This window comes from Crinia signifera, chromosome 19 (assembly GCF_055691185.1).
Source record: "Crinia signifera chromosome 19, ASM5569118v1, whole genome shotgun sequence".
NCBI lineage: Eukaryota > Metazoa > Chordata > Amphibia > Anura > Myobatrachidae > Crinia > Crinia signifera.
The window spans coordinates 100641192-100656798 of record NC_139226.1 but is presented as its reverse complement, the minus strand read 5'-3'; the positions used below and the strand labels follow the sequence as shown (position 1 = coordinate 100656798).

The 15607-nt window shown below is 46.6% G+C and overlaps 2 protein-coding genes across 2 annotated transcripts in view; one reads left to right on the top strand and one right to left on the bottom strand.

Moving 5' to 3' along the window:
- LOC146041973 (indolethylamine N-methyltransferase-like) overlaps positions 1-14856 on the bottom strand; it is a 91169-nt gene extending 76313 nt beyond the window's left edge. Inside the window, exon 1 of the mRNA XM_083161861.1 lies at positions 14629-14856. The gene's annotated coding sequence lies outside the window, so the exon portion shown is untranslated. The remainder of the gene's footprint in view (positions 1-14628) is intronic.
- LOC146041968 (indolethylamine N-methyltransferase-like) lies at positions 6704-13434 on the top strand. The gene is made up of 3 exons (XM_083161847.1): positions 6704-6854; positions 11499-11706; positions 12944-13434. The coding sequence occupies exons 1-3, from the start codon at positions 6704-6706 to the stop codon at positions 13365-13367; spliced, it is 783 nt and encodes a 260-aa protein (XP_083017973.1). The 3' UTR covers positions 13368-13434.
- Positions 14857-15607: the final 751 nt, after the last annotated feature.

Here is a 15607-nt window from a genome sequence, read left to right as displayed (position 1 = left end):
TCCGTCTCCCTCCGGCTGGCTCCCCGTTGCGGCGTCGGCGGCGAGATTGCGGCCTGGAGGAACTTGAGTCCGGGAGGATTCAGGTTCCTCCAATCAACCGCCGGTATTTCGAATGGCGCGCCTCGCGCGAGCCAATAAGCGCTCGCGGCGAGGCGGCCAATCAGCGCGGGACGCGGCGGACCAATCCGGGCTCGCCGCGTCATAGCTCCGCCTCCTCCCAGCGTCTTATATTAGACGCGGGGGAGCGGCGGAGCGGAGTTCGTCGGCGGAGAGGGAGCGAGGAAGAGCTCCTGAAGGCAGAAGGGAGAAGCAGCGGCAGAGACGGCGGCGGAGACGGCGGCAGAGACGGCGGCAGATCCAGGAGCAGCCAGCACCGCAGCAGAGGCTACCGAAGAGCCCAAAGAACAGAAGCTGAGGACCGGAGAGTGCTGCAGCAGTGGGGAGACAAAAGAGCTAACGAAGTCCCCTGCTGCAGCCTCTCCCACCGGATCGGGTAAGTGGCCCTGGCCGGCCACCACCAGCACATAGCCACCCTAGACCACCACTGTCAGGCCTCCAGCCTGTGCCCTAATTCCAGGCCTCCGGCCTGTGCCTCAGTGTCAGGCCTCCAGCCTGTGCCCTAATCCCAGGCCTCCGGCCTGTGCCTCAGTGTCAGGCCTCCAGCCTGTGCCCTAACCCCAGGCCTCCTACCTGTACGTAATCACCAGGCCTCTGGCCTGTGCTCATCCCCAGGCCTACTGCCTGTGTGTCATAGGTCTGCGGCATCCATCTTAGGCCTGTCGGCCATTTTGTATATTAGTTAACTATAGGAAGGGAAGGGTGATCCAGCCCTCCCACACCACAGGTCTTGAGCTGGGATAGACGGCTGTCTACCCAGGTATCGGTGCCTGTCCTAGGGGTGTACTGCAGTAAGCCGGGAGCACTTTATATCACAGAGGTTAGTACCTTTCACACACACCTGTTATAGTATGATCTGATCACGTAATTGTTTGATTGTCCTTATGTCTGCCTTGACTGTTAGTTAGAGGATATTGCTTGTTGTTTGCTAGTGTAAGTTCAGCCTAGTTACTCGTGTTATGTTAGGGACAGGTTAGTCCTAGTTAGATTAGTGAAGGGTTGTAGAGAGGCTGTTTTCGTTCTTGTTCCCCAGGTGCTGGGATGCTCAAGCAAGGTGACAAGGAATTACGTAGGTGAGTTTCATCCGTGTGTGTGTTTGTCCCTGAGCGCCGGTCTGTGGCTCTCCCGTGAGAGAGTCACATCTACCACCTACGTGCGAGAGTGCGAATAGGTGAAGTTAGGGTGGCTGAGGCCTTTGGCCGATGATGACCTTCGCCTAACCGGTGAAGCTCGCAGCACCCGTGGGTGTCCATAAGTGACCCCGTCTTAACATACAGCCCGGCTGTGGTTACAAGTATCCTTTTCCCCTCTAGTGATATTCCGGTCCTCGTTGGATACCTGGGGCGGACCCTTCGCGGAACCTTTGAGGGTTGAGAAGCTCACCTAACCGTAAGTGAATTACTACCAATTCACATTCAAGTCATTTTAAAAACTTCTAAATTCCCATGGTGCACAAACCAAAAGTGGACTTGCAGTGGATCTTGATTGGTGGATTCAAGAGTCAGGTATATCCCCCTCCCAGCTACTGCTGCTGCCCCCCCCTGCTGGGTTCGGTTCCAGTAAGTCTGCTAGTGACCAGAGATATGCAAGGGAGTATCAATACAATGAACAATAACCAGCTGATTGCGTTATGTGCTGATCACCCCTTGTGAAGATTGTCCCTCAGCTATCACCCTCCTGTGATAGCAAGAACAATAGTATGGTAATTGGACATAACCTTTTGGTGAATTCTTTCCTGGGTATTTCCTGTCCGACCATATTTGGGCAACATACAGTCTAATACTATGGTTCTGGAAATACACACAGATTTAGGGGGATAGAAACATCTATGGAGAATAAGAGGGTACAGACGGACTAAAAAAGTACATTAATCACTACACCTAATAAAATATAATAATTACAGCCTTACAGTGAGTCTAATAACTTCACATTCCTTCCCCTACTATTTTAGTCCCGGTACCAAGTTGTTCAGGAACCAATAACAACCTGTAGTGGGATGCAGAGCAGAGAATCTGAGGTTTGGATGTACCACCTGAGTCCCACAGAGTGACATCATACCAAACCCATCTTGTAAAAGGCGGCTGGTTTGCAGAATCAGCAAGGGCAATATCACAATCTAAGTTATACATTTGAACTAACAAGGGATTTAGCAATTCCTCTTCTTCAGATGCTGGGTACCCCCTCTCTGCAACATTGTAACCTTTTACACTGGGTACACCTATAGGGGGTACTAATACTTTTGCCTCTGGCACAATGGGGCAGGGAGCACTTTCCACCTCCCCCTCTTGCACAAGGAACAGCTGCCCAACAGCAGGCCAATATAGGGACTCTGGCCCTGGCACTTCCGCCACTCTGCCAAGTCCTTCCTCCCTCAAACCCAAACTAGGGGCATGGCAAATTTCAGTACAGCATTTGGTCTCAATTCCCAGGGCTGAGGAGGGACCCTCCATCAGGAACAATTCCGCTGGTGGCTGCAGGACAGGCCGTATCAGCTCTATCCCCTTAAAAGAAAGTTGCTCACCTGCAGCCACTTCTGCGCACACCTCCTTCTCCTGGATAACCTCCTTCCCCAGCTGAATATGCTGGGCAGCCTGAAACAAGACGTCATCTGTGACCGGTGTTCTTGTGGCCTGGATGTTGGCGAATACTCCTCTACCCACGGTGATCTCTTCTTGGACGCAGTCCTCATAGATCCCCTGGCAGCAGGAGAATAGCTCTTCATCTTCCATCTCAGCAAAAGGGAAGCTGTAGTGCAGCTCCTCCTGGGGTGCCTGGCTAACGGGCCCCACTTTTTTCACTTTGGGGATAACCTCCCCCAGTATAGAACACTGACCAGCTTCTTCCCTAGGCTGTGGGAGAAGCTGTTGCAGGCGGTGCTTTTTTTTGTCTCGCCATGCTGGGGTGTCCAGAAGCCCGTGATCAATCGCCTCTTCCTCTGCCACAATAAAGCACTCCTCCAGACACTCCAATTGTTCCCACACACTCAGCTGTGCACCGAAATGGAGGATCCATGCCCGATAATCGGTAAATGCTTTTGTAGGATCCCCCTGATCTTGAAGGATCTGCTGGATGATTCCCCCGCGAGTGCAGGATCGGATGGGTATACCTCGCAGCTGACATTCTGCTATTAGCTCCTCCATACTCATTTCTTCAAGGGCAGTTAGGGGCCCCCCTGACAACGACCCTTCTCTTGTGGTAACAAATAATTCTGTGGCAGACCCCTCGGTTGTCTGCCCAGATTGCAGTAGCCCCCTTCTAGACCTTTCCTCTGGTTCTATCTGGGGCATCAATTTATTCTGGACTTGTCCTTCAGCCTCAGAATATTGTCCTCTTTGTAGCATCTGGGTAACTGTAGCAATCACTTCCTCTGTAAATTCTACAAACTCTGGCTCCCCCAGCAGATTCCACGAGGTGGCCTCACCTTTACAGTGCAGGAATGCATCCCCCAGGTAACACAACTTGTCCTGTATACTGGATACTCTCCACCCGCTGATCATCTGCTGAGCTCTTTCCCAGTACTCCCAGATATACTGCATTTTCCTGACAATAAATAACAGATCCGGCTTCCCAGCCTGCCGATACACTGAAGAACCTCCATCCCTGAGCTCCTCTGCTCCAGGGGTCTTGAGGCATCGATTTTCTTTCCTTGGAAACATTTTACCTTTCACAGGAATGACACCTGCTCCCTTGCTGAACTTCACCTTAGTGCATTTTTCATTTCCTTACATATGGTCTGATCCTCTGTACTCTGTGCTTTCTGTGCTCGATGGTTGGTGTCTGAATGATCCCACTGTCGCTGCCGCCAAATGTGAAGATACGGGTTCTTCAATCACTCAGACACTGAGCAGATGAAACCAAAATATGGTTTATTTTTATCACAGCACACACAGGTAGACAAAGACAGGAACAAGAGGCAAATGTAGCATATGAACGTTATCGGGTAGCAGTCCAAAATGGCAGTCCTTGTAGCAGCAGTTCCAAAGCACAAAACTATCACTCCTCCACACAGCAGTGATAGTAGATAAGTCCACACGATACCTTGTAGCAGCAGTTCCAAAGCACAAAACTATCACTCCTCCACACAGCAGTGATAGCAGATAAGTCCACACGATACCTTGTAGCAGCAGTTCCAAAGCACAAAACTATCACTCCTCCACACAGCAGTGATAGCAGATAAGTCCATACGATACCTAGACAGAGTACAACCTCTTAGTCTAGGACAGTCCAAAAAATCTCCCCCCTGGCTTGTGTGCAAGTCATTTTAAAAACTTCTAAATTCCCACGGTGCACAAACCAAAAGTGGGCTTGCAGTGGATCTTGATTGATGTATTCAAGAGTCAGGTATATCCCCCTCCCAGCTACTGCTGCTGCCCCCCCCTGCTGGGTTCGGTTCCAGTAAGTCTGCTAGTGACCAGAGATATGCAAGGGAGTATCAATACAACGAACAATAACCAGCTGATTGCGTTATGTGCTGATCACCCCCTGTGAAGATTGTCCCTCAGCTATCACCCTCCTGTGATAGCAGGAACAATAGTATGGTAATTGGACATAACCTTTTGGTGAATTCTTTCCTGGGTATTTCCTGTCCGACCATATTTGGGCAACATACAGTCTAATACTATGGTTCTGGAAATACACACAGATTTGGGTGATAGAAACATCTATGGAGAATAAGAGGGTACAGACGGACTAAAAAAGTACATTAATCACTACACCTAATAAAATATAATAATTACAGCCTTACAGTGAGTCTGATAACTTCACAGTTATGCCCCTGGATGATATCAGGGCCAGATTAAGCCTTCTCCCTCTTGTCACTACTGGCCACAACCTGCATGGGAGAACACAGAGTAAAGGCAGTATAAAACTTACAGACCATAGAGTCACTAAAATAGCAGATACAAGCAAATGACAATATTAGCAGCAAAGCCTTGCATGTAGATCCTACATATGTATAATGTCACTGACTAGTTCAAATAGACTAGGGGGCAAGTTCAAATGTACGGACATGTTATAAAGCAAAGGTAGGAACATTGCGATAAGAGAGTACATGTAAACTCCAAAGTTGCTGGGAGGGTACATGTAAACTCCATGAGTAAGTGTGCTATTCAGGGCACCTGGAATATCAGATACCCATAATAGAAGTGGTCTTCAACTGGAGGTGGTCTGAAAAATAGGGAATAATTACATGGGAGAGTATGTACAAATCTGCTGGTATTAGATATCTTGCAGGATCTAGAATGTACAACAGGCAATCTGAAAGCTCTGATGGAGAAGTGCTCATAAAGGGCTCAGGTTAAAAGATCAATGGTAAATGGGTAACTGCAGGGGGGATCCATCTGTACCTTACTCTGTAGGAGACCTGACATCAGCTCTGCCTCTGATGAAAACCCTCCCATGACGAGGCTGCTGCTGTCATCCATGGGCCTGAGAAGCATGTGATGAGCTCCAGCAATCAGCTCAGCACAAGCCTCTCAGCCTCTGACCTCTTCATCGACCACACATCGGCAGATAGGTGAGCTGCAGCACTACCCCACTCATAACATTTTTGCCCACAGGGTGGCCCTAGATAGAGGGGGGCCCAGGGGTACTGACCCCCTACTACATTTTGATATGCACGAAAACCTGCATGGTGGGTTTTTACTGCGGGGGGAATCATCAGCAAAAGCTGGCAATACCCCATAGAAGCCTATAGACTTCTCAACACCATTCATGCCACTCTGCACAGACCCCCGCTGCCTCGAAACTGACCCCCCTCTCATCTTTGTCAACGCAGCACAGAGCTGTGCTGCCCAGACCAGTGACCTCCTCCTCCCTGCACTGTGCATCCTCTTCCGGGTGCAGGGAGGAGGAGAGTCCGTCCGCAGCAGCATCCGTCCGGGTAAGGGAGGGAGCCGCCGGGACCCGATGCGCAACGCCGGCCCCATTGCAAAGGACAGCTCTTATCACAAGAGCTGTCCTTTGCAATAATTATCGCATATGTTAGGAAATATGCAATAATTACCTCTGCTGTAGCCGGCGATGTGCGGCAAGTGGGGGTGCGGATGTGCGGAGTGCATCCCGCCCATAGTGTAAGAGTTTCACTCAATATGGATACTTCTCAAAGTCAATTTTAGACCCAAACTTTTTTAAGAGTCACATTATCTTTTTGGTGCAGTACTTCTGGATGTGATACTTTAAATAAATAACAATGATCAATTCCCAACACAGCGGTCACTTTTAATTGTGTATAAGTTATTATAATGAAACAGTTCATAATAAACAAGTCTCCAAACAGAAGTATAATGATAACCCTATTTCTGCCTAAACCAGTATTATTTCAAGCAGGTTATATTACTATACACTATAAAAGTGAGTGTGGTTATTCATTTTCCATTATCAATTTCTTATATTATAATGCAATCACCTGCTTTCCCATGACAGTTATATGGCACGAAAATGATACATCTTGTGATACTGTACTATTTGTGTTCCTGTTGATATTTCTAATGATGACTATAAATAGGTGGATCCCATTTAATCTAATCAGAATTCCCGAATGATTTGAGTAAATTCATGAGACTGATCTGCGACACAATATTGCAAGATGGATTCTGTCTCCCATAAACTATATCATTTACATGAAACTGATTCAAGAGCTATTCTGGAAACGTATTTTTCTGATAAGCCAGGAGAGAGCTTTGAAGATGAAGCACAAAGATTTCCTATGGAGAAATGTCACTATGCTTTCAGTGCTGGTATGTACACCATATTGGAATTTAAGATTGAATTATTTATTTTTGAGGTGGAGTAACTAAACACATAGGGGTGTATTCAATGCCGGGGGCCAGCGGTGACAGCGAGCAGGGCTGCCTGCTTTCTGTCACCGCTAGCCCGGTCAGTATTCAACGGGGAACCCCCCCCCCCGCGCGCTCGCACATACGCGATTCTGAAAATGGAGCGAGGAGAAATGGGCGTATGCGGCGGCAGAAGCAGCGAGACTCGCGGCTAATGTAGCGGGCTCCCTGCATTAGCCATAAGCCTCGCTGTTTGGAGGAATCCTCGCTGTCCAGCAAGGATTACCCTGGAACATTGAATAGAGTGAGCGGCCGGTGCGGGGGTTAAACAGCGAGGATCTATGGTTTTCTGTGCCATTTAACGCCCTCGCTGGCCACTCGCCACTGCATTGAATACTGCCCATAGTTTAGTTACTTGATACAATTGGGCAAATGCAATAGCATGTGAGAATCATAATGGCCCTTATTTTGGTTCATTCTTTCTGACAAAATCCTTCTTAGATGGGCAAAACCATGTGCACTGCAGGGGGGCAGATGTAACTTGTGCAGAGAGAATTAGATTTGGGTGGGGTTTTACTTCAAAGTGAGATCTATATTGCAGTGTAAAAATAAAGCAGTCAGTATTTTCCCTGCACAGAAACAAAATTACTCACCCAAATCTAATTCTCTCTGCACATGTTACATCTGCCCCCTGCAGTGCACATGGTTTTGTCCATCTAAGAAGGATTTTGTCAGAAAGAATGAACCAAAATAAGGCCCAATGTGAGAGACTTTGGGAGAGTTTTCCTAATCATTTACATAAGAGAGCGCCTAAACTTTGTGGATTGAAGTGACCAGGCTCATACAGAGTGAGGCCGGTAATGCAGGTCTTAATTACCTCCGTCGCCTGTTGATGGACTGCCGATGATCAAACGCAGTTGCCAGTGAGCTGCCAGCCTATGATTGCGTTATCCGTCACCTATCTTGTACTAACAGCAGTTCGTCCGAGTGCAGCGGGTGATTGGCACACAGGTCAGGGGGGCAGGGCGCTCAGAATAAAAGTAGTGCAATAACCTGTCTCTTGACGCGTTTCTCTGCTATCGGAGGTGCAGCTGTTTCATCAGAAGAATTTTCCCAGGACCAGTCGGGTGTTAATTAGTGTTGGCAAAATTTTAGAACGACAGATATATACTGTATGTGTTCATACATATTGCTGCAGTCAGGCCAATGTGAGGTCTCCTGAGAATCTTCTAGTGTTGGCGTCTACTTTTTCTTCGGTCGACAGTCTATAGCTCGACACATGAATAAGGTCAACATGGATTAGGTTGACAGGGTTGAAAGATTGACACAAGCAATAGGTTGACATGGAAAAGGTCAACATGAAAAGGTTGATGTGATTTTTGACTTTTTTTATATGTTTTAGCTGTCTTACATCGACATGGAGACCAGATAAGTGTTATGTTCCCCTCGCTTGGCGCACGGCACACTATTATATATACTATGTCCTCTTGGAAAGTATGAAAAAACACCTGTTTTGGAAATTTAATTTGAGAAACTCATGCTGACCTTTTGACCATGTAGACCTTAAGTATGTCGACCCTTTTCAGGTGACTATTTATTACCGACCTGCCGACCACATCCCTGCCTTAGTTGCAACGCAATGTGACTAGGATGCACATGGAGTCTATTAATAATTTGATATCTGACACTTATATATCAGTGTACAACGGAGGCTCTGAATCTGTACATGAAGTGCTACAATGTTGGTTTCATAGTCTGTATATGTTCAGCTCCGTATACAGACTATGCAAGTGTCACATTGCAAATTACCCAGCACAGACTGCTGATGTATCTTAGTCATATTGAGTTCTGACCAGCGGTGGCTGCGGGTTGGGATCATAAGGTCGACCAAAGGAAGGCCGACATGTATTAGGTCAACCATTGAAAGTCGACAGGCCTTAGGTCAACACCTTCAAATGGTCAACATGGGTTTAGGTCATCAGGGTCATTTGGTCGACACAAGCATTAGATCGACATGAGGAAGGTCGACAGTCAAAAGGTCGACATGGGGTTTTCACTGGGTTTTTGACCCTGGTGTTGACACGGACACCGTATCGGTACACTGCATCCCCTCGCATGGCTCACTGCGCTCGATATGCTTCGGGCACACTGCCTTTCTATGCTTGGCACACTATTCTATTCTCCCTTCATGCCCTAGTGGATGTTAGAGCATGAAATACTGCCTGTCGGCACATGTCGGCTCATAAAAACGTGAAACACCCATGTCGACCTTTTGACTGTTGACCTTGCCCATGTCGACCTTTTAACGTTGTTGACCTAAGGACTGTCAACCTTCAGTGGTCAACCTCAGGGCAGCCGAGAGGTATGTCGGGCCCTGGTAAAATGTTGGGGCATGGCCTAATTGAGGGAGAAGTGGCCACTCCCGCAATTAGACCACACCCCAAAAATGTTTAGTGGGGTGATAAAACACTTTAAAGTTGAGGGGGGAGTGTTAGTGTCGCCCCCTCTCAGCAGCAGCACACACCTACAGCATGTACTGTGCTGGCAGCAGGCTCAGCATGAGCTCTTACACTGTCAGTGAGATGCACATGCTGTAGGTGTGTGCTGTTGCTGCCTAGAAGGGCCAGAGGGGGAAGGAGGGGGGGGGTGGAGGGGGTTGGATCAGGGCCCCTTCTGGGCCCCTCCAGCTAGCTTGAGCCCAGGTAATTAGTACCTGCTCCCCCCCTCTCAGCAGCTCTGGTCAACCTAATGTATGTTGATCTTCCTTTGATCGATCTAGTGACCGTGCACCGCTGGGCTGCAGCCAAAGACTGCAGGGTGGAGCTGGCCAGCACATATCATCATACATGTATACCGTATATACTCATGTATAAGCTGAGTTTAAGAGAGAGCAACACATATTTTTCACATTAGTCTGTAGATACTGATGTCAGATGATCATGATCCTTGAAATTGACCTTTGACCAAAGGCCTATCTACATATAAAGGGATCTTTCTTGGACACATATATCTCATGCAACCTGACAATCCCTGGAAGCAGCCATTATGTCATCATATGATGAAGATATTATCTTGTATGTATTATTGATGGATACCCATTTTATGGAATACATTTAATACATGTTTTGAGACAACTTGTGTGGGAGACGTTCCATATTGGGTGAACAAAGGACCTAAAGAAACCTTTTCAGGCACATAGGACTTCTGTAAGAGGTGAGTGTTGGTCTTTTGGGGATACCATCTCATGACATAATGGCTGCTTCCAGAGATTGTCAGGTTGCATGTGAAATACAAGGTAGTCTCTTATCCAAGTAGCAACCATGACCACCACTACCAGCTGCCATGGTTCACGGAGTTGGACTCAGATTTATTGCAAGTAAGAGAGTCTAATATTAGAAATGGGGATATAAATTAAGAGATTTCTGCTGTCCCTTTCCCGTGGGGAGGTACTCTGGGTGGAAATGACAGTGCAAATTAGTCTCCCTATGTTATCAGGATGCGAGTACCGTGTAGAAAGTAAAGATTAGTGTAGAAGAAGCAACCTTTGTTCTGCCATTAAATAGGCTCCCATGTGCATAAATATGTATTGATGAGAGGTGAGTGATAAATGGCTGAGAAAGAGGTGCTTATAGTAAAGCAAGATAGGCAACACAATTCCTAGGGGAGAGTAATCATATGGTAAAAATACCTCGAAAACAACTAGGGGGAAGAATGGGTACCTCATACCAAATAATTTAGTTAGTCCCTGGAAGGTCTCTAGACTGAAAGACAGGGTGGTGCTGCGGGGCCCTCCATGCACGGGGGGAGCGCTTTCAACAGACGGTCGTTTTGTCTGAGGCTTCTTAAGTGAAGAAGCCCAGGCGAAACGGCTGTCTGTTGAAACACGTGGAGAGCTCTTTCAAATGATGGCCTATAACTTACATGTCAAAGTCCATTTTTGAAAAATAGCAGGAACTGATTGTTTGGCAGTTATCCTCTCCACTTTATCACTTTTCAAGACTGTACACAAATGTTGAATCAGCAGAAGAATTTGAAGGCACACCAGACAGATAGATTTAGAGAGGAGCTTGTGTTTCTAGCAGTGCACAGATTGTATAGCTGCACTCACTGTACCACTAAAAGGCAGTGGAGTTGAAGTAAATTCTACAGCGAGTCAGCCTTTCATGGACTGAAGAAGGACAAATTGGTGGTCTAATGCAGCTAAGTACTACATGTCTGTGTAGGACTGTGGCACTCAAACATAATGGCAAGATGATGCCATGCATGCAGAAGACCTAACGGCAGCCATCTTGGTAAAGGTTAGATGATTCACTATTGGAACATCATGGAGATAGTGCAGTATGACACTCCCATAAATCTGGGTTAAATGTGTTTCCCTAATACATTTAAGCAGAAACTGGAGCTTTATGTGCTTGCATGGGTTTCCTCCAGGTACTCCGGTTTCCTACCACACTTAAAATGTATCGATAGGTTATTTGGCTCTGAACAAATAAAAAGGAACCCTAGTGCATTAACATGCATTTGGGGCAGAATAGATGGGCCAAGAGGTTCTTATCTGCCATCATATTCTATTTTTCTACAATATATTTGTCTCTTTTGCTGCAGGTCAAATAAAGGGAGATCTGTTGATTGACATCAGTGCTGGGCCAATAATTCATCATCTTTATTCAGCATGTGAATATTTCAATGACATTAAAGTGCTGAGGTTTAATGAAAAATGTATTATGGAACTGACCAGATGGCTTCATAACCGCACTGGGGCATTTGATTGGAATCACACAACCTCATATGTTACAGCATTAGAAGGAAATAAGTTAAGTTTCAGTCCAAACATTTCACTGGCTAAGGGTACATCGTCACACTAACCCCTTTTCCATAAATAAATGAAAAAAAAAAAAGAATTTGTGAAAGTCTTGAAATACTGTCAGCTGTGCTGTAAAGTGAGCTGCCATTTTGCAGCTTCACTTTACTGCACTGGAGGTCACATGAGCAGTAGGGAATCCTTGATGACCGGCAACCCTCACCAGACCACAATCAGTGGCTGATAACTGATCACACTGGCTGGATCCCCACACCGGATATATATTAACCCTTTCATTCACATTTTATTTAGTAACCAGATCGCATTTCCCATTCTTATAAAAGGAAATGCGTTCTGGACGAATTCAATTTAAAAAAAAAAAATGGGACAAAAACCTGCAGTGAGCCCTGTGATAATACCACCAGCTTTAGATAGAAAATTACAGAGCACACTGCAGGTTTTTTTGTCACAATTTTTTTAAATTAAATTCATCCAGATAAGATTTCCTGTTATAAGAATGGGAAATGTGATCTGGTTACTAAATAAAAATGCAAATTAAAGGGGTTGCAGCAGTTTTTCATGGAAACTACTCCAAAACTCCTTTAATGTATTTAGGTGGTACTAAAATAATGTGAAACGGGTGTGAAAACACTCCTTTTCACATTATTTTAGTAAAAATAATGTTTATAAATGGGCCTCTGATTAAATTATCTCTTCTCTGAATAAAAAGTTGTATGCACTTACCAAGGTAAATCCACAACCTCTCAACTATAATAAGAAGTAAAATGTGTTGCTCGCACCGATGCTGCCATTATTATAGATAAATGAGAATGGGGCTATTAGCAGTGGTGGCTCTTACCTCTGCCCCCCCCCCCCCCCCCAGCTGCCACCGCTACTGGTCACTGCTGCCATTTGCTGGTCCTGATCCCCGTTGTGGGACTGGCGCATGCGCAGTAGCTTCTTCAGTGCTGCACATGTGCAGAACCCATTTTTTAATATAATATTTTTTAAGCACATAAAGAGGCATCATGGAGGGAGGGAACACCCCCCAAATGGGACTTCCTTGGGTGACTCACAGGTCGAACATCCAATAGGAAGTCACTGCCAGTCTCACAGACTGCATCTGGCTTCACACAGTGGCGAATTTTACCCATAGGTAAAAACCGCCACTGGCCCTTAGAAATCATGGGAACATTTGCTGTATTTTTGCACTTCCGCATCTGATCTTTATTATATTTGTATTTTACAGCGATCAATGGGAGGAGAAAGAAATAAGGCTGAAGTCAGCAATAAATCACATTGTAAAATGTGACCTTCAAAAAGAAAATCTCACAGAGCCGTTGGTGCTTCCGCCAGCAGACTGTGTCATCAGTATCTGGCTGCTGGATATGGTCAGCAAAGACCAAGAGGATTACGTCAGAAATCTGAGGAAAATTGCTAAACTTCTAAAACCAGGAGGTCATCTGATATTAGTAGGTGACTTAAACACAACATACATCATGATCGGGCAGGAAAGGTTCCATGTTTTCAACTACGATGAGGACTATGTAAGGAACGCCCTGACTGAAGAAGGCTTCATTATAGATCACTGTGATGTTTTCAAAAGAAAGTTTGTGAGCGACCTTACTGACTGTGAGGCCGTTATATTCTTCACAGCTCACAAAGAGGATTAGGTCTGGGAAAAAATACATTTAAATATAGCAGAAGTTGGGAACAGATAGCAGATGTTACATGCTAATAAAATATTTCAAGACTATTACTGTCAATGTTTATTAAACAATAATCCTTAAGATGCCTCCTATCAGTGGCGTAACCAAGTTTTGGGCGCCCCCCCCCCCGCCAAGCACCCCCAATCCCCCCCCCCAATCCCCTGCAGCCTTACCTATCGCGCTGGTCACGGCGGCTCCGTTCTTCTTCTGCTGACTCGAGGACCACCACAAAATGGCCGCCCCCATACAGCAGACAGTTTCAGAGAACTGTGTGCTGTATGGGAGTGGCCATTTTGTGGTGGTCCTCAGCAGAAGAACGGAGCCGCCGGGACCAGCGAGATAGGTAAGTCTGCGGGGGATTGGGGGGTGTAACTATAGCACCGCAGCCCCCGGCGCCCCCACATGCACAGCGCCCCCCGCAGTGGCGGGGGCTGCGGTGCTATAGTTACGCCGCTGCCTCCTATACACAGTGATGATTTAGGAGAGGAGAAGGCCCATGTGTTGCCTCCTCACCACGAGCCCCTCCTCTCTGTTGGCAGCCACACAGAACTATAGAGTCTGAGCAGTAGAGGTCACTGATACCCCATAAAATGGTGCAGCAGCCATTTTTCCAGTGATTTTTGCAGCACTGCTGCCATCAATGTGGGACTCCGGATGGTAAGTATTAAAAAAATGGGTGCAGCATCACACGTCATGCTCAAAACTGCACCTATTGTAAACATGCCACTGCCTATATGTGTAATACCTGGGCCAGGGCCCATGTTGGGTATGGGAGCTGAGGTAAGAATGGTAACAGCAGGCCATCTCATCACAAACCATAAGAAGTATATTCAAAATTCAACAAAATGGTTATCACAGCAATCACATGTAATTTATTTTTCTCCTCTCTCCGGCACAATATTCATATGGGTTACATCAGGATAGCATTTCCACTCATTCGCTTCAATGGCAACAGCAGCATAAACAATGATGGGACAGCAATACATTACCAAGGTATCCTGGGACCAGTAGTGCCCCACAGCCTACTAAGAGTCTCCTTATTGGTGTGGTCTCCCCTTATTCGCTGGGGGCTCTTTGCAGTCTATCTAAACAGGATCTCTCGTGGACTCATCACTGGGGGCCTTTCACTCCTCATATGGTTTCCTTCCACTCACCCAGATAGTTCACTCCCAAAGACACAGCTTTCGTCTTGTAGCTAGGGCAACCCCTTGTTCCTTCCACTGACCTCTGAATACTGTTGTCCTCACACCGTGATCTCTCTCTGCATAATGCCACGGTCCCAAGACGGGCTTCTCTGTCCTGGACACTTCTAGCCTTGTGTCTTCCATCCTCCACTCAACTCACACAGAACTACAGCCTGTCCTGTGACCTTTGTTCTCAAACTTCCTGTTCATCTCCCTGCCTGTCCAATAAACTGGACCAACTGATTTTTGTCATAAACTCCCCCATTCATTGATATGGCTGCATGGCTTTTGTAACAAAACATTTCACTATATTAACCCCTGCAGTGTCTGCAGCTCAGCAAAAGTTTGGGATGCTACACATGCATCTGTGATCTTAGGGCTGTGTCCAAAAAACAGCATCGTATTACTATCTTGTCCATTGGTCATGATGGCAGAAGATTTACTCAGAATGACTGCCGAAGCTGCTCAGCCGGGGCCAGGAAATCTACACCAGGCGACACAGATCCTGGCATTGGCTCTCAGAAAAAAAGGAAATGCAGTTGCACACACTAACTATGCTGATAATCAGAACATTAATAATTAACTCTACAATTTAGCAGGGAGGTTCTTAGCACAATTTTTTTGCCCAAAGAGTGGCCCCACTTACCATGACCAGGTGACCTCATCAGGCAGGTCCGTAACACCCCTAATGCTGAAAAATGAATGTATCCAGGTGTTACCTATTCTTGTAATACAGGGGTGGGGAACCTTTTGTGGTCCGAGGGCCGTTTTCATTGAGACATTATGCCTCGTGGGCCATTTAAAAAAAATCAACTTACAAATCGTCCTGCGGCAGCCGTCTCACGCTCCGGCGGCTGCCGCAGGTTACAAGTCGCCGGGCTGTGTGGTCAGGCGGCTGTGCAGGGAGTCTCATACAGGGGAAATCTCGCGAGAGGTCGGTAGCTCTTGTGAGATTTCCCCTGTATGAGCATTGCTGTGCAGCCGTCGGGCGGGTGGGCGGGCCACAAGAACCGGCTCTGG

Bases quoted from the DNA above. Each gene is read 5' to 3' on its own strand.
- LOC146041968 (XM_083161847.1), top strand. From the start codon at position 6,704: ATGGATTCTGTCTCCCATAAACTATATCATTTACATGAAACTGATTCA. The intron at 6,855-11,498 runs GTATGTACACCA...CTTTTGCTGCAG, and splicing joins TCACTATGCTTTCAGTGCTG to GTCAAATAAAGGGAGATCTG. The intron at 11,707-12,943 runs GTTAAGTTTCAG...TGTATTTTACAG, and splicing joins ACAGCATTAGAAGGAAATAA to CGATCAATGGGAGGAGAAAG.